General features: G+C 39.0%; 1 protein-coding gene across 8 annotated transcripts in view; it reads left to right on the top strand.

Annotated features, from left to right (window-relative positions):
• The window catches only part of PPP2R5C (protein phosphatase 2 regulatory subunit B'gamma), a 157,818-nt gene that overhangs the window by 45,534 nt on the left and 90,304 nt on the right, over positions 1-21,980 (top strand). The window contains exon 1 of one of the 8 annotated variants that reach the window (XM_053601599.1): positions 77-313. The exons of 5 other annotated variants lie outside the window; for them this stretch is intronic. In XM_053601599.1, coding sequence (XP_053457574.1) covers positions 220-313 — 94 coding nt within the window. In that variant the 5' untranslated portion in view covers positions 77-219. Of the gene's footprint in view, positions 1-76; positions 314-21,980 lie in introns of those variants that run through there. 2 more of the 8 variants (XM_053601600.1, XM_053601601.1) reach the window with 2 other exon arrangements.

Below are 21,980 nucleotides of genomic sequence, written 5' to 3'. Positions count from 1 at the left end.
TGACAGCCAAACAGAACGCTTTTTCCGTTTGCAGTTTTTTTTTAGTGTCATTTTAAGTTGCAGCTTCCGGCCAATCAGCGAGCTTCATGCCTGCTGACATCACGAACCAGCCAGTTCCCTCCAGCTGCAGAGAGCTTCAGTTTGTCTTTTTTTTTTTAACTAAAATGGAGGCTGGTTTCTTGCCTTAAGGAGTCCATTGCCTTTCCCGCTGGAGTCTAGATGTTGACATGTAATAAAGCGGGCAGCAGGATGGTGGTGGATGCGGCCAACTCCAATGGGCCTTTCCAGCCCGTGGCCCTTCTCCATATTCGAGGTAAGTTATTGTGTGTTTCACTGAATTGGAACCTTCCGTGGGTAGTTAATAAATGGCTATTGTGCTTCAGATAAGAAAAGCAGGAAGTCCTTTCGAGCAGAATTCACTCCATTTCGCTGCAGACTTAACCAGAGGAGGTTGGGTGTGTCACTGCAGTTTGGCATTTTACGAACTACTTACAGAATGTGAGGCTTGAGAGAGGCCTTGCATGCATAGTTCAAAGCTGGTTTTTCTGCTTTCTGCTCGCTCTCCCATCCCCCTTTCAAAGCTGTGCTGATGTCAAAGGATGTGAAGTCACTGCCCAGGGAAGACATTGGGTGGGGTAGGAAGGAGAGGCGGGCCCACTGAGGCCGGCTAAGTTGTATGTACGCAGAGTTTCTGTTACATCTGTGCTGCTTAATACTGCAAAGGTTTCGTCGGGGACACATCTCTGAATTAAATATGAATTACAGTCAAAAAATGTGCAGGATTTGTTAGAAGAGAACTTCCTTTAGGAGAATTGTTTTCATTCTTGTCATGGAGTCTAGAAGAAATATGCTTGTACTTTGAAATACTGAAATCTGTTATGGGATCATAATTTTTGAAATATTAGCTTTTTCACGGAATATTAGGAAATTTTTTGCGTTTAAATAGGCTCTGTATTGCCATGTGACTTTAAAATTTTAAATGGCAATAAGTTTTCAATGTGTATATAGATCACTAGTTTAATAATATAGTTTATCTCTCCTATAGTTTATGCATATTTTGGGTTCAAACAGATTAAAAACAGTAGTAGTTATATTAAACTATAGGTATAAGGATAATAGCATACTTATTTTTGGTATTTTAAGATATATGAATTTTTGTTTAGAACTGGATAAAATAGAAAAATGGATTTTAAGCTTTATCAAATTACTTTAAAAACCATAATATCATAGCTATGGCCTAACAAAACAGTTTTAACTATCAGAATCTCCTTTAAAGACCTGTGTTAAGGGAGGGTGGGGGCAAAATTTCTGGGTGACTAATATAGCCTCTATGACTTAAATGCAAGACAAGATTTTTCAGATCCTAGGGTGTACCCAGGGAGGATGAAAGCACACGAATACTCAATCTTTCAGAGTAAAATGGGTGTTGCTTTTCTCTCCAGACTATCTTTCAATGAAACTGGTGGAAATTAACATTCTCAATGACCAAATTGTAGGACAGGCTATGAATTTATTGTTTTTTTAATATTCCCAATTAAAAAGGAAATGTTGACTACAGATAACATTTAGGTGTTTTAGGTACACAAACAAAATGTGTAAGAATAAAATATAATTGCTTGGATTAAGTTCTTAAACACCAACTAGATAGCAATAAGGTAATTTTATTAGATGTAAAATGTAATTTTTATACTTTTAAGATATCTTGTAAATAAATCATTTTGGTTTGTGAATTTTCTGGATTTTATTAGAAACCTAATGGACTGGTTTTTTGAATTATGAATATATTCTGAAATAGAATCACTTGATTTTCATCTTAAACCACACTGGCTTTTTTTTTTTTTAATTCCAAGATCTCGTTATAGGCAGTATAGATTTTTTTGCTGTTGGTTAAGTGATGGGTTGTTATGGAGAGAAAAAGTAGTGAAGTGTTTGAGTTTTTAAGAAAGAGAAACCTTTGAGACCTAAGACTAACTTCTAATTCAAACAGTAGGGATAATTTCAAACTTCAAAACTTAAAGAACTGCTTAATTTACTCTGAAGGACTTTTTGAAACAAGCATGTTAATGTGAGATTTAACAAAATTTGTTTTATTTACTGCGCTTTTATTCTTAGTTTAACATGCAGTTAGCAGCTACTGTGTGCCAAGTGCTGAGTATCATTAAAAATTACTCAGTTACAGCCTCTGCTGCAAAGGAGCTAATGGTTCAGTGGGAGAGACCCACCAAGGAGCCCTGGTACTAGGGGGATCCAGGGCGAACTCTCTGGGAGGGAGCTTCGGAAAGAGCAGGTGCTGATGTCATGATGCTGGGAAGGGGAAAGAGCCAGAGGGCTCAGCCCTGGGCTACCTGGCTTACTCAATGTGAGGGCGGGGGTGTGAGGGGGGCGTGTGCACACCCACACACACAGGGAAGGAAAAGTCCTTTACCTAGAGTCATACAGCCCAAAAGTGGTAGAGCTAGAATCCAAACCAAGACAGCTGTTTTGAATCTTTCTTTTTTTTTTTTAACTCGTTTTAAAATAGAAATTTAGGCTGTTTAAAGAACATTTTGCTACAGGATTACTATAGTGGTTGTTTCCGAACACCCTATCATCTATCTGTTCTGTTCAGTGGTCTCTTTTAGTATAACAGTGTTGTGCCTGGGGTTCATTTCTTCTTCGTTCTCTAAATATTGGTTGATCTGTATCACATACTGGGCAGGGTCCTAACTTGGAGCATGAGCAAGTACTATGGCTCAGCTTTCAGAGGTGACAGTCCCCTGGGAGTGAATGTGACCACTACACTGAGGTTAGTCCCAGTTGATTTAATAGTTATCATCTACCGAATAGTCTGTAGTTTGTAATTGATATGGTAAATTAGCATATCCTGAAAAGTTCAAGTGTGAAAGGGACATATTTATTGAAACTTAGTGTAAACTTTTCTGTTCGTAGGTGGAGAGACACCGGAACATTATAGCTGTTAATTTAGCTTAATGCCTCAAATCTTGTACTTCCAGCACTGCCTAAGAGAACTGTTTGCAAGGTGGAAATGTCTCTGTGCTGTCCGCTAGGGTAGCCACTGTAGAGCACTGAAAATGTGCAGCTGAGGAATAAAATTGTTAACATTAATTATTTTAAACTTTAAATAGACATGTGTCTAGTGGTTGCTGTATTGGACTATACAGATTAAGACTGGAATTGGCAACATTATAAATATTTTTGGTTTTGTGGGTAAAAAGAGCCACAGGCAGTAAACAAATAAGCATAACTGTGGTTCAGTAAGTCTTGTTTACAGAAACAGGTGACAGGCTGGATTTGGCCCATGGCCATAGTTTACCAACCTTGTTTTAGAGTATTTCTTGAATTTTTGGTTGCCTATGAAGAATTATAATAAAACTCGTCAGCTGTAGGCTTTCAGCTGGTGTGGTGCTGGGAGGGGGAGCTTGGTGGCCAGGCCTTTGTCCCACCTTCCAGATCACACTTGCTTCAAGAACTGGGTTTAAGCCAATGACAGCCAGGCCAGCAAGACTTTAGTGTCTAGAAAGGAGGTGACAGTCTTGAACCTCTTCCACCTGGCCTTCAGCCTAGGTCTCAGGAAAGTTATTAACAGCACTCACCTTCTAGTTGTTGGTAAACTTAACCAGATGATGACTCAGAAGTAGCTTCAGCCTGGTGGGAAGCTGGAGAGCAAATCTTTCTTTTAATGTGAACGCATTTTCCCTGAGAAATGGAGGTCAGATTATTTGAGAAAGCTTATTTTCTCACAGTACTTCCTGAGTCGCCAATAAAAATTCAGAGAAAAACATGAAAGTCAGACCTTTACTTTCCTGCTGCACAGTATCTAGTGACTAACCATATATTAATAATAATAACAATAATAATAATAACTGTTCGCAATGCATGTGGGCTACTCAATCAAAAACATGCCTACATGATGTAAAGCCATGCCTTCATTCCCAAAAATAAGGAAAGAAAAAAATACTCAAATGATATCCAAATGTGAAAGACCCTTCAAAAGGTCAAACCAGTGATTCTTTTTCTCTGAGTGTGCATCGGCTCGGAGCAAGATCTTGACTTTATAGACATCAATTTAGTGTGTAACTGTAACTCTCTGTAAAGTGACTTTATAAAAATACACCCTTAAACCTTACCTGCATGTAAAGTCTCTTTTGTATTCCTAGTGGTGTAATCAAAGTAATAACTCTCTGGGGAGGGGGGAGGGATGGAGGAGTGTATGTTTGTGTAAGGTCTGTATACTTTTTTGTTAATTAGTCTTTATCCTTAAACTTGAGTGTAATGTATGCTTAGTAGGTTTTTGCCTTGCAGCAAAAGCTATCTCCTAGAATTTTTTTCCTTAAAATATGTTGTGTAGAGAAATGAGAAAAATAAAGAGGTAAGGTATTCATCAAGAAAAGGGTGTGTGTGTTGTTGTTGTTGTTGTTAGACAGAATCTCACCATGTCTCAGTAGAGTGCCGTGGCAACAACCTCCAACTCTTGGGCTTAAGCGATTCTCTTGCCCCAGCCTCCCAAGTAGCTGGGACTACAGGTGCCTGCCACAACTTGCTTGTAGTTGTCGTTGTTGTTGGCAGGCCCGGGCTGGATTCAAACCCACTAGCTCTGGTGTATGTGGCTGGTGCGCTAGCCGCTGAGCTACAGGCCCCAAGCCAGGGTGTGTTTTTAATCAGGAAAAGGACAGACAGAAAAAAAGACAAGGTGGTTTTGGGTACGTTGTACTTCTGGTTCCACATGTCAAATATAATCGCAAGGTTGTTCTTTTTTAATCCTACAGCAGTTTGCCAGTTGTACAGCTCTTGCAAACACTAATTTATTTGTTCCTCCCAGCAGTCCTGCCTGGCAAGTGAGCAGGACAAGTCCTCGTGTTTCTCCTTTCCAAGGTTACCCAGCCTGTTGGGCCCAGTCCAGAGCTGCTGCCCCCTCTGCACGGCTGCATGGTCCCAAATCTGCTGCTGGTGGTTGGCTCAGAAAGGGAAGCAGCATTTATTGAGAATCTTCAGTGCGTTGAACCAGGGCCATGTCTTTTTGCCTCTGATCTCACTTCACATCTGCCCAGCACTGTGTGGCATTATTATCTGCATTTTTTTTTTCTAGAAGAGGAGGGAGAACCCTTAGCCCAGAGCCACAGAGAATGTAGTAAAGCACTGTTTGAGCCTCACACTGACAGCAAAGCTCATCTTCTTTTCTCTGCAAACAGTATTGAGATAGTGGTGAAAGCTCCGACATTATATGTACCTTTTGATTTTCGTTGTTTTTTTGTATAGTATAATATAGTTGAGTATTTGGAGTTCAAATTCCTTTCAGGTTTGATTAGGAGTTTGTTAATAGTTTATACTCATTCATTCTTGGTGACCGAAGAGAAAGTCAGTAATCTTCCTTGCTGTCCCCTTGGACTTATCGAGTGTACCAGGTGATAATCATTGGCTTAGTTTTCTTGTCTTCACAAAATCATGAACATCCTGTTGAACTTGTTCTCTCTCATAACACCTAGATTATAAACTTCAGTCCGTGTCAGTGGATTGAATGATCCGCGTAATCATTCAGAAATAGCTGTCTAGTGTATTTCTTAATTATTTGACCAATGGAATGGTACTTGCCAAACTCATGGGAAAGCTGTACAAGGTGACTGTGACTGGTTAGAAATGTGGATACAGATAATTGCTCAACACTGGGCCTTTCCTTTTCACACTGGAAGTTTTACCGCCAAGTGGAAAAGTTTCTAAAATAAGATTGTTTATCCTACATGTGTACTTTTAAAAAAAACTCTTCTTTTTAATCTTGGAAAGACATTGGCTAAAGTGCACAGGGTCACTGTACTACTACAGTAAATAAAATCTAGTTTTATTTTAGGCCCTGAATTACTTGTAAATCAAAACCCTTTCTATTTAAAAAAAAAAATTACTAAAGCGATACAATGATTATAAACAATGAGTGGCTCTAAATTAGAACCATGTATAAAAAAAAACAATCTAACCTATTAGAGGCATTTTGGGTGCAGCTGGAGAAAGTTAAGTACAGAATGATGATTGGATGCTGTGAAATGATAGTTGATTTTCTAGGTGCAATAAAGGTGTTATAATTTGGGGGACTGTTCTTATTCTTACGGAATGCAGAATGAAGTATTTAGAAGTATTGTGATCTCTGCAACTTAAGATGGTAAAGAGAAAAATAGCTAAAATATAAAGAAAATATGCTGAAGTATAAACAGTTGTTGAATCTAGAGAAGTAGATTTACAGGTATTCATTCACATTTTTTATAGATTTAAACTATTGCATAATATTTGAGAATGGGTTTTTTATAGGGCTATTTTGGTTTCTTATGTGTTTTCACTGGTGAGAGAAATATCTTTAAAAAGGTTCTGCTTTAGCAAAAAATGTGCACAGGAAATGTAATAACTTAGAAATTGTTTCATAAGTAGTGAGCAGTGGTCTTTTATGTCTGAGTTTGCCAGGCAGTGCTGGCCCTCTGTTGCTAACTCATAGTGGCTGTGCATTCAGTCGAACCATCTTACCAAACAAGTGTTTTGGTGGTGTCTGCCTTTTTTGTTGTGCATTGGCATTTTTTTTTTTGGTTTTTCCAAGCATAGCTGCCTTTAAGGCACAGAGGAAGATAAAACCAAGATTCCTTCTGAACTTGAGAGGTAGGAGCTTAGTGGTTAAGGGCAGGGCCTGAAGCTGTGCAACACCCAGCAAGAGCCAGCTGATCCATCTTAGGCATAAGACTCATTCTCTGTCCCTAGAAATGAAATATGAAATGGGGGCGGTGCCTGTGACTCAATGGGTAGGGTGCCGGCCCCCCATATACCGAGGTTGGTGGGTTCAAACCTGGCCCCGGCCAAACTGCAACAAAAAAATGGCCGGGCATTGTGGCAGGTGCCTATAGTCTCAGCTACTGGGGAGGCTGAGGCAAGAGAATCGCCTGGGCCCAGGAGTTGGAAATTGCTGTGAGTTGTATGATGCCACAGCACTCTACCGAGGGCAATAAAGTTAGACTCTGTCTCTACCAAAAAAAAAAAAAAAGAAAGAAAGAAATATGAAATGAGAGTGAAAATGTGATCCACCTCTTTGAGTGTTTCGAGAGTTAAATGAGCTAATACATGCTGAGTGCTTAAAATGGTACCTGGAGTGCTGTGAGACTCTCAAAGTGTTAGTGGTGGCGGTGGTTGTCCCTTTTGCAGGTCATATGTGGCACTTTGGAACTCAGCAGCTTAACCACAATCTATTTCATTTTCCTACAGCTGTATTAACCTATATGTGTTCATTTTTAAGCTCATATGTCTTTCTGCCTCGCTATTTACCGAGCCTTTTCATCTCTTACACTTTGCTTGGCATTTCACAACATGGAAGAAATTAGTATCATCGGTCCTCTTGGAGTTTGTTCTATGTTCTGCTTGTAGATTGTGTATAAAATTACCTACTAAGCGAATCCTAAGCACAGTGTCCAAGCCCCTGTTCAGAGTAGACTTACTGGTCCCTGTTCAGTCTCTTTCTGTTCTCATAGTTCAGCCTGTGAAGTCTCGAGTAAAATAAGAAATCGGCATTATATAATCTTTCTCCTCACTTTTTAATTCTTTTGAAGACCAGAATTTTAGCGTGACATTCATAAGAAATTTTCTTTTTAAAAGTTAGAGATATCTGGGCAGCGCCTGTGGCTCGAGGAGTAGGGCGCCGGTCCCATATGCCAGAGGTGGCGGGTTCAAACCCAGCCCCGGTCAAAAACCACACACACAAAAAAAAAGTTAGAGATATCTGTGATAAATCCTCAATATGGTGACCTCATGTGTCATTTCCCTTTAGTTGTTTTTAAATGCAGATGTTGCTTTAATTAGGTAGCATTTGAACTAAGTGAAATCTCAACTATAACCTTCTATCTTATTGTTTTAAACTGTAATTAATATCATATTTGTAATAGCTTGAGCTGTTAACACTGATCAGTCTCTTTGTTGTTGATATATGTGAACTTGTTATAATACAGCTGATTTCTGTCTGCTGGATGTGTTACTCATGAGCAGTGAGTTCTAATTACAGTATTTTACTTTATAAAATTATGAGAATAGAAGTTTTTACTCTAGGGAATAAGCCAAATTCTTTCTAACTTACTGATTTTTTTATTCTTAGTAGACTTTAAGGAAGAAGTAGAGGGTGTACACATGTGTGTATTTACATTTGTAGACAGTTTCTGTATATTTAAGCATTTTTCCCCCCAGCATTATATAGCAGATCAAGCTTACCAAGGGGTGGCATTTGATAACCACTTTCTGAGAACTCTGAAGCCATGAGGTGCCCTCAGTACTGAGGTGGCCTGTGGCCCCCTTGGAGTTGCAGAGCTACTTGCAAGGGGTCTGTAACACCGTGATGATCTCATAAGAAGACCAAAATGTAGTCTTCCTCTTTTACTGTGTGGACAATTGCCCTGGTCATTTACTGAATGGTGCAGAGGCAACATTCTCCAGCTAGTCCCACACCGGTCTGACTTAAGAATGTCCTTGATGAATCATGAAATTATTATTTAATCTCAATTTTGTGTTTACCTTTTTATTTCTTTTTTTTTGTTTCTGGTTTTTGGCCGGGGCTAGGTTTGAACCCGACACCTCCAGCATATGGGACCGGCGCCCTACTCCTTGAGCCATAGGTGCTGCCCACCTTTTTAGTTTTGTTTGATGAAAGGCAAAGTTCACATAAAGCCCTTTTAGCATGCTGAAGGACAGTGGCCCTCTGGAAGAAAAGCTCTCATGCAGTTGTGAACCAAAATAGCCACTTTTTTTTTTTTTTTTTTTTTTTGAGACAGGGTCTCACTTTGTCACCCTCAGTAGAGTGCTGTGGCATCACAACTCACAACAACCTCAAAATCTCAGGCTGAAGCAATTCTCTTGCCTCAGCCTCCTGAGTAGCTAGGACTATAGGTACTTACCACAACACCCAGCTGTTTTTAGAGACAAGGCCTAGCTCTGGCTAAGGGTGGTCTTGAACTCATGAGCTCAGGCGATCCACCCATCTCGGCCTCCCAGAGTGCTAGGATTACAGGCATGAGCCACCGCACCCGGCCTGGAAATAGCCACTTTTACTGACAGAACAAAGGCAGACATGCTGTAATTATTAAAACTTGAATATTTGGCATATGGTGTCTCAAAAGTCTACACTACAAAGTGAGTTTATCAATTCAAGAGAAACAACTGTGACACTGTCTTTTGCCCATTATAAAATTTGGGCTTTGAAGCAAAATTTGAGTTTTGGAAAAACTATATCTGCCAATTGTGAGTGTGACGACTTCTGGTGTTACAGACTATCCCACTGAGATAGGTGGTGATGTTAACAAATGAGGTTCCTTGGTGTACGCAGTGTAAGAACTGCACAGCTCACCTGCCAGTGTGTTCCAAATGACCAATAAATAGTGCTACAAAACGTGCCCATGCAGTAGAGCATTCACAGTGTAAGACACACGCTGTATGTTAATGTCACTGAAAGGTCATCAGGATGGTTTCAGATCCCACATGGCAACTGATCTTTAAGAAATTATCACTCGTTCAAAAAAAAAAAGTCTTGGCACCTGTGGCTCAAGTGGCTAAGGCGCCAGCCATATACACCTGAGCTGGTGGGTTCGAATCCAGCCTGGGCCCGCCAAACAACAATGATGGCTGCAACCAAAAAACAGCCGGGCGGTGTGGCGGGCACCTGTAGTCCCAGCTACTTGGGAGGCGGAGGCAGGAGACTCGCTTGAGCCCAGGAGTTGGAGGTTGTTGTGAGCTGTGATGCTACAGCACTCTACCCAGGGCGACAGCTTGAGGCTCTGTCTCGAAAAAAAAAAAAAGAAATTATCACTTGTTGAATTTGAGTGTAGATTCAGAAAAAAATATCCACAAGTTTTGGAGAAGTCTGTTGAAATACCTCCCTTTTTCAACCAAACATGCCTGTGTGAGCACGGGTGTTTTTTAATTTTTCCCTTATACTTTAGCCAAAGCAACACAGAGCAAATTGAATACAGAAGCAGAGAGGCACATTCTACTTGTCTTCCATTAAGTTAGCCATTAAAAATACATGTAAAATGATGCCATTTTCCTGCTAATTCTTTTGAAAATGTTATTTTCATAATGATGTTACTTAACATGAAATGAGCTTATTGCTATTTTAAAAGAATTAGTAAGTAATTTTTTTTTTTTATTCTCTAATATGGTCAGTATGAATGGTTATAACCCCATAATCAAAGCTCTTTGGAGTCTTCCATACTTTCTAATAATGTAAACGGGTCCTGACTCTAAAAGTCAAAACTCCTTCACCTAGGAAATCTCTTTAGCATGGATTGGGTGTGGCTGACCCCATTTTTACCAGGCCCCTCTAGTTTTTTTCTCTTTCTCCTAAGGGGAAAAAAAAATCCCAAACTAAGTAGTCAATCTGTTTAATCATGTAACTGGTGCTTCTGGCTGTAGTCAGAAACAAGAGCATTTAGTACCTGGGCCCATCTCGGCCTCCCATCTGCCTTAATTAGTTTCTTTCTGGCTTTTTCAAATCTTCTTTGAAGATCCATTTTCAATTAATCAAGTTATATGTGAGTACAGCTACCTTTACATTTTCTCTTAATCAAGTAAAACCAAACCAAAATTTTCTCTGACCTTATCCCCTAAATTGGTCTTCCATCCCCCACATCCCACAGTGACTTTCCTTTGGGATTTGCTGTGTATAATTTCAGATCTCTCTCTCATGTTTGTATTTATCTACATAAGTAATATAAACATGTATTCACAAAGAATATAGTATTTTTCATTTCTTCATTTCTTAAGGAAAAAAATGTGACATGACAGGATTTTACGAAACAAAAACCTTTCTCAAGTTTTTATCATCTTGATAGCTCTCTCACATAATTCATGATGCACTGAGCTGGTGTTACATCACTTTATGCTGTATTGTACTCTGTACATACATTGTATGTGCTTAGTGTGACCTCCATGTCATTGTGTTAATTTGGTTAAAACTTTCAGACTAGGCAGGCATCTTAGAAGGAATAGGCCAGGGGGCAGCTGTCACAATGTGACTATCCTAGGGGCTGTTCCAGACACACAGTCCCACAACCTCATCCATAAGTTGCTCTGTGCTCATTTTACAGGTGACAGAATGACCAAGCCAGAGTGAAACCTCACATCATCAAATTTTAGAATGGAGGCCATTTCTGTACACCAAGCTGCTAGAAGTGTAGAAGTGTTTCTGAATTCTTGGACCTGGTCCTAAGGAAGAAACATCTTACTTTAAATAGCATCATTGACCCATTTAAAAATACTTCACTAAATGTTGAAATTTTTGAATTCTTGTTAATTTAGTGACCCTCCCACAAACATGTATCTCTTTCTAAGTTTTGCATCGTATCACACAGGAATCTGGGGCTGTCAGATCCAGTTCTAAGGCCTAATAGTGTCATTTTCAGGGGTACTTGATTAAGTCACCATATTGTCCTGTATTTCCAAATATATTATGTTTTTAAATGCATTTGATAAAATTATTTTCAAGGGCATTGAAAGAAAGGATATTAGATTGACATTCCAATCTAATGTCCCTGAAGTGAAAAAAGGATGAGAGTGAGCAAATTTCTCATTTTATCCTTAGTTAAGAGAAATCCTCTGCCAGGTTTAAACTTGAGTGATTGTCCCATGGGCGAAGTTTTTTGTTTAAAGAGTCTAGTAAATTCAGTTTTTCCTTTACAAGAAAACCACAAATAACATCATGTTGATATGTGTTTTTATTACTCTTAAAACACTGGTTAACTTAAATTTAAGCCAAAGTTAAATTTATAATATTCTGAAACTTTTTTACCTACTTGTCTCTTTTCCCTGCTTCTTGCCCTTAGATTTCCATTTTCACTTTCGCTCATTTATATTCCAGATGAGGCCATTGGGTTACTGAAACTGACCTTTAGTAAACCTTAAAAACTTCTATAGGGGAGGAGGTGGCTTTTCTTATTCAAATAGTATGATGTCAATGGCTAAGAATCATGCATTTTTTACTTCTAAATGTTATGCATTATTTAAATAACTTTCAAAATAGTAATCTCGAATTTTTGTGTGAGTTAGAGTTACCACTATTAAATGAACGTAGTCTACCCTGCCTACATAGATTGGAAAAAATACCTTTTGGTGGTGTGTGTGTGTATGTATGTATGTGCACACGTGTGTTTATGTACTAACTTATAAAAACCATTGCAGTCTTATACCATTGTGTAGTATAACATATGAGCTCAGGCATTTGCTTATTTGAGCCTTTTCACCCTTTATTTTTAAAAAGGAGGAGAGCCTCTAAGTGAAGAGCAGGCTAAACTTGGAGCCTCCAGAATAATTTTTAACACTACACTTCACATTTAAATGTTAGAAAAATAAAGTTTCAGAAGCCTGTTCAGTAGAGTTCTTTGGCAGGAAACAGGGACTTATCAGCCAAGTTAATAGCCTTAACTATGGCATCCATAGTAACTAAAACATGCTGCCTATGTAAATATTTATACCAGTTAGCAGTGCGGCAAAACCTAGACAGAGCCGCTCAAGCTAATGTAGTTAAAGCATCAGCCATCAAGGTTTGATTTCTTTCTTTTTATCTGGTACACCAAGTATAAAACATCATTTGTCTCTTCTGCAGTTTTTGAAATTGTCTAGCCTTAAGCAAAAAATTTTAGAAGACCAGTTTACTAGGAGCAGTTCGGTACCCCCACCCCCACCCTGGGCATGCTAGATACCCAAGTGAGAATGGGTAGGCTGTTACTGTTTGTCATTAGCACCTGGGAACCTTTTTAATCTTCAAAGCTCCTTGCAAGGGTTCATTAACCGTCATCCTCTTTCCTATGTGGTAGTAAACAAGTATTATTAGTCCCATTTTTACAGTTGTGGAAACCAAAGCAGAGAGGTTCCCCAACTTGCCCGAGGTCCCAGCAGGAGTTGGTGACAGAGACCAGACAAACACTTGGGTTTTCTGACTCACTGTTCTGGGCTCACCTCTCAGAACGTGCATAGGAGCCTGCTCTTGCAGGTTTCTTTATCACACTTTCTGCTCCAAGTTTTTTATAGTGGTGTAGAGTGCCTTGCAGCCAAAACCAGGTTAGTTGATCTTATGGTGTCATCTAGAAAAACAAGAGATGCAGATTCTGGGTCATGAAGGTAAGGCTGTGTGTGTACCTTGGGGGTTTGTGGTTATGGGTGAAGAAATTAACTAGCTGAGCCTTAAATTATGTTAGCTAGGCACAGTACCCACCTGCTCCTTAACAGCCCGTGAGCTCCTGTCGAAGAACATAGACTCAATGACTAACTTTCTACCCCATTTAAGAATTTCACATATCGTGAGAAATTCATATTCAAACTGTATTTTAAACATGGCTGCTGCAAGTATTTCAGTGCTAAACATAAATTTACTATTGGTAAAGATTCTTGATGCGTAATTCTTAGAATTTAATACACTATTAGATACATCCTCTTTATTGGTGGTAATATGTAGTATGGTGCTCTTGGCATTAGAGAGAGTGGCATTCTTTATCTGAAAACTAATTCTTATTTAGTATAGGCATCTATCTAAGGGAAACAGTTGTACAGCAGAAATATTTCTTGATGTATATAATTGAGATGATGTTTACATTGTAGTACAAAAAACCCTATGAGCTCATGTTCTGGATTTTAATAAAGCTCTGCGAATATTTCCTTCCTCATTCTTTGCTTTTAAATATTCTGTGTTTGTGCTGCTGTTAAACATGATAGTATAGTAACCCCACATCCTTTACTGTGCCAGATGAGATTAAAATTAAGCCAAAAAAAATTTCAGTTAACTGAATCATTTCAAAGGGAAAGAAAACTTTATGGACTATGCCTAACACAGAAAGGAGAACAAAATTTAAGTTTTGGCTTTCTGCCTATGTCCACCCAAAGCTTTATATCATTTACTAGACTAAGAGTTGAAATCACTTAGTTGTTGGCCTGAGTCCAGTGCTAAGAATCAGTTGTGAGATAAGTGCAATAGATGTGTGTCTATGCCAGCTTGAGGCTCAACAGAATACCTTCACTGAAGTTAAATAAACTCAGTGGTGGCCCCAGAGTGCAGTTGGGGAGATGGGGTGATTCAGCCCACTGGAGTAAATGGCATGCCTGTATGGACCAATAAAAGGAAAGTGGCCTAGAGTGGATAAGTGGAAGGCAGGATTCAGGGTGTCAGGCCATCCTTGTCATCACACAAGGGGAAGATGGGCTAAGAATACGTGTTACAATCCCAGAATGTAGAAGAAGCTGAAAATGATACCTCTTGCGGGGAGGGTGGATAGGATAGGACGGTTTTCTCTGTGTGTGTGTTGTACTGTGTGAATGTGAATGCATTACCTATTGAAAAAAATAAAACAAACTAGGGCGACGCCTGTGGCTCAGAGAGTAGGGCACCAGCCCCATATACCAAGGGTGGTGGGTTTGAACCCAGCCCTGGCCAAACTGCAACAACAACAACAACAAAAAAAATAGCCAGGTGTTGTGGGGGGGAGTGTGTAGTCCCAGCTACCCAGGAGGCTGAGGCAAGAGAATCACCTGAGCCCAAGAGCTGGAGGTTGCCATGAGCTGTGATGCCACAGTACTCTACCAAGGGTGACAAAATGAGACTATCTCTTTAAAAAAAAAAAAAGAAGAAGAAGAAGAAGAAAGAAAAAACTAAAGAAGGCATAGCATTAAAAGTGGGGAACATGTGCTGGTGATTGAATCAGGGTGTTGCTATCGTTCTGTGTCTTGGAAGGTACTGCTGTGACTTTAGCTAGAACACAGTTTTAAAAGGCCAAGATTGTGGATTAGATTTGAGACTGGGCTAAAAGGTAACTTTCCTAGTCCTTATCATAGAGTACGCACTCTTAGCTTTTCCTTGGCATATTTGAAGTGCCTGCCCTCATTCTTGAGGGCAAAAGAACGTAAAAATGCAAGAGGATTGTGTAGGTTAGTTAACTTCCTAACCCAAGCCTCATTCAGATTGTATCATTCTGGTTTTACTGACCTTTCCTTTTTGCATTTCATTTAGTTGAATGAACCAGTTTTTCTGTATTTCAAATATTGTCACGACAAGGTGAGCCCCTGTTCGTTTTTTTGTAGGTAAGGCTGTCAAAACCATATCTGCTGAAAACCAGAATGTTCAATGTCATCTTCATCAGAGAAGGTTATCAGAAATTTCTGAGACAGGAAGGGAAATTTAAGAAGGAAGTTGGAGAAGGTAGGCCCTCATGATTTTAGTTTTCCTGGTACCAAAAGAGAGGAGGTCTCTGTGGTGATTTGAGGGTGAAGTATGAATGGGAAGCATGAAGAATGAAGTTGGTGAAGGTATGTAGGAGCCCAAAGGGTGTGGTCAGGGGTAGCAATCATGTCTATCACAACAGAGTCCTTGTGGGCTCTGGGTACCAGGCCCCTCTCATGTATGTGCTTTACAAATACTTTTCACATTCTGTGTGTTGCCTTTTTCACTATCTTGATAGTGTCCTTTGCAGCACGAAAGTTTTTGATTTGTATGAAGAACAGTTTATCAGATTTGTCTCTTATCACCTGTGCTTTTGGTGTCGTATCTAAGAAACCATTGTCAAATCCAAAGATTGAAGAGTTTTATACCACTAGCTCTTACATTTAAGTCTTTGATACATTTCAGTTAGTTTTTGGATATGGTATGGGATATTTGCTGTGACTCCAGTTTTCCTAGCTCTATTTGTTTAAAATGTTTTTCTTTTACCCATTGAGTGGACTTGGCACACTAGTCAAAAATCAGTGGACCATAAATAGGATGATTTACTTCGAGACTCCCTTTTCCTCTTAGACTATACGTCTCTCCTTATGTCTGTATCACACTGTATTGGTTACTGTTGCTTTGTTGTAAGTTTTAAAATCGGGAAGTGTGAGACCTCCAATTCCATTTTTCTTTTTCAGAATTGTTTTGGTATTTTGTGTCTCTTGCATTTCCATATGAATTTTAGGATCAGCTCCTTATTTCTTTTCCCTAATTCTATAGCCCTTGTTCAGTTGGAATCGACTAGATCCAGCATAGCACTGCCCAGAATCTGCCTAGTAGCTCCTGTGATTGTGAGAGGAGAACCCATCCTCTTAGCAGTCTGGGGCCTTATCCTGAAATGGTCTAAGAACCCCTAAAATGTTTAAATATCCAACATATTTAAACATTTTAGGGGTTTAAATGGATTTAAACCATTTTAAATGGATTTCATCATTAAAAGCTATTTGAATTTAGTATTGTTTCACAGTTATTATACTTTAGTGTAAAAATGTTTACTATTGTTTAACTACATGGAAAACTGATATTCTAGGTAGTATGTTTATCCTAGAAGTTTATCCTGTGACTTTATGCATGCTTCATAATGCATACCACAGTTTATAAGGCTAAGTTAGGGAGAAATCTGCCTATGACAGTTCTTGCATATGTAAAGGTTGTTTCCCTAGCTGTTTGCCATCTGACATCTCCAGGCCACAGCCAGCCAAGCAGAACTACAGTGGGAAGGATAGTGTCTTGTCTGCTGCCAGGCCCCTCGGGCGAGGGCAGGGTGGCCTTACCTGATTCACATATGTAGTTTTCTCTTGGATTTGTGAGATAGATTTGGTTCTCATCAGTCGTCGCCCATCAGAAAGATTTAACTCTTACACAATGAAAATCCATTCTGTTCCCATCTTTTTGGGGGGGAATCAAATTTTGGCCAGGCCCAGGTGTAGTAAAATGATAGGATTCATGTAATGATGCCATTCATCATTACAGCACAAAAGTTGTGGTCCAGCATCAGTCATTTTCAGGCATGTGTGCTACTCTGTCATAGACTTTTTCCTGTCCAAGGCAAAAATAAGGTTGATGTCATGTGGATTTTTCATAAAGCTAAATTTATTCATTTTAATAGGACTGTCCTTTATTCTGAGATTGTTCTTTTTAGTATTAAAATGTCTATTCGGTTTTGATTATTTTTCTTTTAATGATCTTATTTGTCAGAGTAAAAACCCAATATTAGTTCTCAAGATTTATTGTGAAATGTTACTAGTCTGTGAAATCCTAACTCCAGAACTTCATTTTAGACCACAAATCCCAAATTTTTACATTGTTTACATTTGGAGTTACCACACAATATTTCAAATGTAACTTAAAAGCCCATTTTTTATTCCTGTCATATGAAATATTCATAATAGGCAAATCTATAGTGACAGAAAGCCGATTAGAGGCTGCTGGGGGTTGAGATAGGAATGGGGAGTGATGACTTATAGTATGGGTGTTCTTCTGAGGTAATGAAAGTTTTGAAACTGGAGGAATGGTAGCACAACATTGTGAATGTAGTAAATCCACTAAAGTGTATACTTTAAAATGGTTTGTTATATTTTGTGTGAATTTTACCTCAATTTTTCTGAAAAGCCAATTTTATTCAATAGTGTCATTATACATAAGAAGACTGAAGGGGTGGGAGGGTGCTTTATTCAGATGATTCAAATCAGGGGAGCATTCTGTGTGGTGTGTGCACATACACACATACCTGTGCACATATACCACACATACATGGTTATTACTTTGCATCTCTCAGTGTAATCATTAAGAGCTGATCAGGTAGACAAACTTTTCCTCTGCCTTGGGACAGCAGAAAGGCCTAACACTCAACTGGTACTCAAAGACATTCTTTATGTCAACTCAGAAATAATTTTTTTTCAATCTTTCACACTGAAATGTTGAAGTATTGGAAATACCTTCAGGATAGATCTGAACAAAGTGTACTTAATTGTGGAATCCAGTTGTTTGGTTATTATTATTTAGTGGAACTCCAGTGCTGAAGGCAATCTGTAAACTTGAAATCAGAGCCTGGGACTTGTCCTCCTCCTTTTTCTCCCCTCAAAAAAGAAAGAAAAGGAAAAGGAAAAAAATCTATATTGTTTTTAAGTGAGAATCCTTATTGTAAGTTTTTATCAGTACAACTCTATGGGAGGCCAACACCAGCAAGCATCTCCATAGAGACAGACAAAGGTGCACCCTTCCTAACAGTCCTCACAGGTTTTTATTGCAATCTCAAGCATGAGAAAATACAATATAGTGGCAAGCTTCAAAGAGAAAGTCAAGGTTAAAAAACAAGTTATTCAGGCTCAGCGCCTGTAGCTCAAATGGCTAGGGTGCCAGCCACATACACCAGAGCTCACAGGTTCAAATCCAGCCCACCCCTGCCAAACAACAATGACAACCGCAGCCAAAAAATAGCCATACGTTGTGGTGAGCGCCTGTAGTCCCAGCTACTCTGGAGGCGGAGGCAAGAGAATCGCTTAAGCCCAGGAGTTGGAGATTGCTGTGAGCTGTGAAGCCATGGCACTCTACCCAGGGTGACAGCTTGAGGCTCTGTCTCAAAAAAAAAAAAAAAAAAACAAGTTTTTCTTTAACTGCATGAATTAATTCTTTTTCTTTTTTCTTTTTTCTTTTTTTTAATTAATTCTTAATATAGTCTATTTACTGCACTTCTGTCTTACCTTTTTCTTATCACGGCTGAATATGACTTAGGGTTGGGACAGTGTGCTGTGTTTAATGAGTAGTGTATTTAGTACTCAGGGCCAGGAATGATGCTTGGCTTTTTGTTCAGATCATTCTGTTCTTAGTTAGTGCCTAGCAGTTTTAACCCTGTGCTATATATCCTACAAATTCTAAACCCAGCACTGTTTTTACACTTTTTTACTTTCCTGCTGCCTTTGGTCTCCAAACCTACAGTAGGAAACCACATCCTGGAAAGGCAGGCTGAATTAGGGTACCCATCTGGACCCCGGGTTCTGGGGCAACCTGCACATTCATTACTATTCAGGTTTCTTAGTTTCCTAGAATAATCAAGCTTGTTGCCTTCACTTCTGCTGAAATACTGATTGTACTTTACTTTTTACAAGCACTAAGATTAATAATTGAAAATAATATTCCAGGATGGCGCCTATGGCTCAAAGGAGTATGGCGCCGGCCCCATATACTGGAGGTGGTGGGTTCAAACCCGGCCCCCGCCAAAAACTGCAAAAAAAAAAAATAATAATAATAATATTCTATAAAATTGGATTTTTTTTTTATTGTTGGGGATTCATTGAGGGTACAAGAAACCAGGTTACACTGATTGCATTTGTTAAGTAAAGTCCCTCTTACAATCGTGTCTTGCCCCCAAAAGGTGTGGCCCACACCAAGGCCCCACCACCCCCTTCCCTCTCTCTGCTCTTCCTTTCCCCACAAATTGGATTTTTTATTTTTTTATTTTATTTTATTTTTTTTTTTTTTTTGTCGTTTTTTTTGGCCGGGGCTAGGTTTGAACCCGCCACCTCTGGCATATGGGACTGGCGCCCTACTCTGTGAGCCACAGGCTCCGCCCCAAATTGGATATTTTTAAGGAAGATGATATTTTTCCTCTTAACCTTGACTCTGTGCTTGTTAAATGTGTTGTTTTTTTGTCAGTGTTTAGATGGTTTTCTATGCCCTGATCCTGATCACAGAGGGAGCAGACAATCTAAAACAAGCTGATCATACAGGGAAAGAGCACGGACATCTAATTCAGCATGGTGGCATTCCCTGATCCCAAGTCATCCTTAAGTGGTGCCTTAAAATTATATTTCTTTGAGTGAGCAACTTAAGTGGTCCCACTTTGGTGGTTCCTATTGTTTTCTTTCTTTGCAGTATTTTTTGCAGTTACTTCTAGAAGCTGAACACTGGTTTTTATTATCCATAGTGGGGGGGGGAGTTTTCAGAAATTATTTATATTTAGTCCTCTTTTACCAAAGTTAATTACTTGGCTTTGTTGCCTAGTAAGAGCTAGACATGAAATCAGGACATGGGGATATTTTCTGAAACTCAAGATGTTTCTGTAAAGAAAATGTCTGATTTATTTAATTCTCTGTACAAGGCAGAAGATCTCATTTAGATAACTTTATACCTCAAAGGGAAACTGAAGTATAATTCCTAAAACTGCCCAGTTCTCCTATTTGTTTAAGACTCAATGTACACTAGTCTATAGGGGAGAGAGATTTCCAAATTCATTAATCTGCATTCCTGTTACCAACTCATGTTTTACATCCCCATAAAGTTTTATTTCAGTGAAATTTTCAGTTATCACAAATAGAATTCTATAGGATTTATGAACTGTACACCACTGTCTCCAAACAAGGCACAGAGTTTTACTTTAACAAAGGATGATCTATCTCGGAATTGTAAACAAATTCCAAATTGTGGTTTGGATAGTTATGACCTGATTCAGTCCTACTTTGAGGCTGACAACATTGAGGATTGGCCCAAGTTAGTATAAGTCAGAGCTACAAAGTTCACCCAAGGTATAGCATCTGGTAGGACAGGCTGTGGAGGGCACGGCCCATCTGCACCAGTTTCTTTCCACTGCAGCTCTTCATGCCTCTACTCTAAGCATACCGTTGCGGAATGTATCATGGGCCATTCTAAGTACTGTTTTAGCAATAGTACTTAGTTAAAATTTAGTTAGTATATCATTCTATTTAAAAAAATCCTGCAGCTTCTATTAAGGTGGGTCAGATATAAGATACTTGAATTTTAAAGATATAAATGGAAAGTTCAATTCTGTATAGCAAGAAATACAAAAGGGAGAAAGAAAGGCACTCTCAGAAACTTTGCAGTCTAACTATAACTGTCTATAATAGTAAGATGAAAGTGTCACTAAAGGTCCATGGTGCTGCAGGAGGAGGGGTGAGAGGATGAAGAGACTGCCTCCAGTTAGAGAGTGATAAATGTTACCATCAGCTTGGCCTTTGCAAGTGTTAGTGCCTTATCATAAGTTTCTTCATTCAGCAAAACATTCTTTTTTTTTTTTTTCTTTTGAGACAATCTCACTCTGTTGTCCAGGCTAGGGTGCTGTGGCATTAACCTAGTTCATGGCAACCTTAGACTCCTGGGTTCAAATAGTCCTCCTGCCTCAACCTCCCAGATAGCTGGGACTATAGGTACCTGTCACAATGACTGGCTAATTTTTCTATTTTTAGAAGAGTCAGGGTCTCAATCTTCCTCAGGCTGATCTTGCAGTCCTGAGCTCAGGTAATCCACTCACCTTGGCCTCCCATAGCACCTGGAGTGAGCCACCACGCCAGCCTGACATTGATAAAACATGCTTGCATTTATGTATGACTTTTTTTTTTGGCTGCTTCCAGAATTTAATTTGGCTTGAAGTATTATAACATATGTAACAGTATACTAGAGGGAAAAAAGAAACTAGAAGCCAGTTAGGAGGACCAGTTCAACTTTTGAATGGAGCTCTTCAACAGTTTCAGAAAAAAATTTTATGCTACACTAATGGGGTAATGGACGTAGCATCTTTTTAAGCTTCCTTCTAGTTTGTGATGCTAAAACCATTGCAGATGCATAAGGGAAGATGCTTCTCTTATTTGATTGGTAAGATGGGACACATCACTTCATCATAGTACATACTCATCCTTAGTAAGTAAAAGAATTACAGTTGACTATTGAACAATACAGGGATGAACTGCGTTGGTCCATTTATGTGGATTTTTTCAATCAGATACGGATCACAAATACACTAGATGTGAAACCTGCTTCTGGAGGGCTGACTCTTCCTATAAGCGAGTTCTGCAGGCCCAACATTAGGAATTGAGTATGCACAGGTTGGGGTATACATGGGAGTCCTGAAACCAATCCCTGAGTATACTATAGTCTGTTATTACACTTGTTAAAGTTGGGTTTAATTTGTCCAAAGATATGCTTACCTTAGTAGCAATATTATGATGTAGATTTGAAGGCAAAACTTAAAAGAATCAAAGAGTCTAACACTGGGCTTCTAAATAATCTAAATAATATTCGATTTATAAAATCAGAGACTGGTAGGGGATTAGCCAAGGCTAAAAGAGATTGATCTATCTCTCTGTCCTCTCAATGAGAAGGAATAAAACAACAAAAATAGAATGATTTTCTTGCTCCTCAGGATAATAGTTGGAGACTTCAAACCTGCACTTTGTAGAATAGTAACAGTCAACACAAAAATCTTTAAATTAGGCAA

This window comes from Nycticebus coucang, chromosome 9 (genome assembly GCF_027406575.1).
Source record: "Nycticebus coucang isolate mNycCou1 chromosome 9, mNycCou1.pri, whole genome shotgun sequence".
NCBI classification, from domain to species: domain Eukaryota; kingdom Metazoa; phylum Chordata; class Mammalia; order Primates; family Lorisidae; genus Nycticebus; species Nycticebus coucang.
This window is presented reverse-complemented; position numbering and strand designations above follow the sequence as displayed.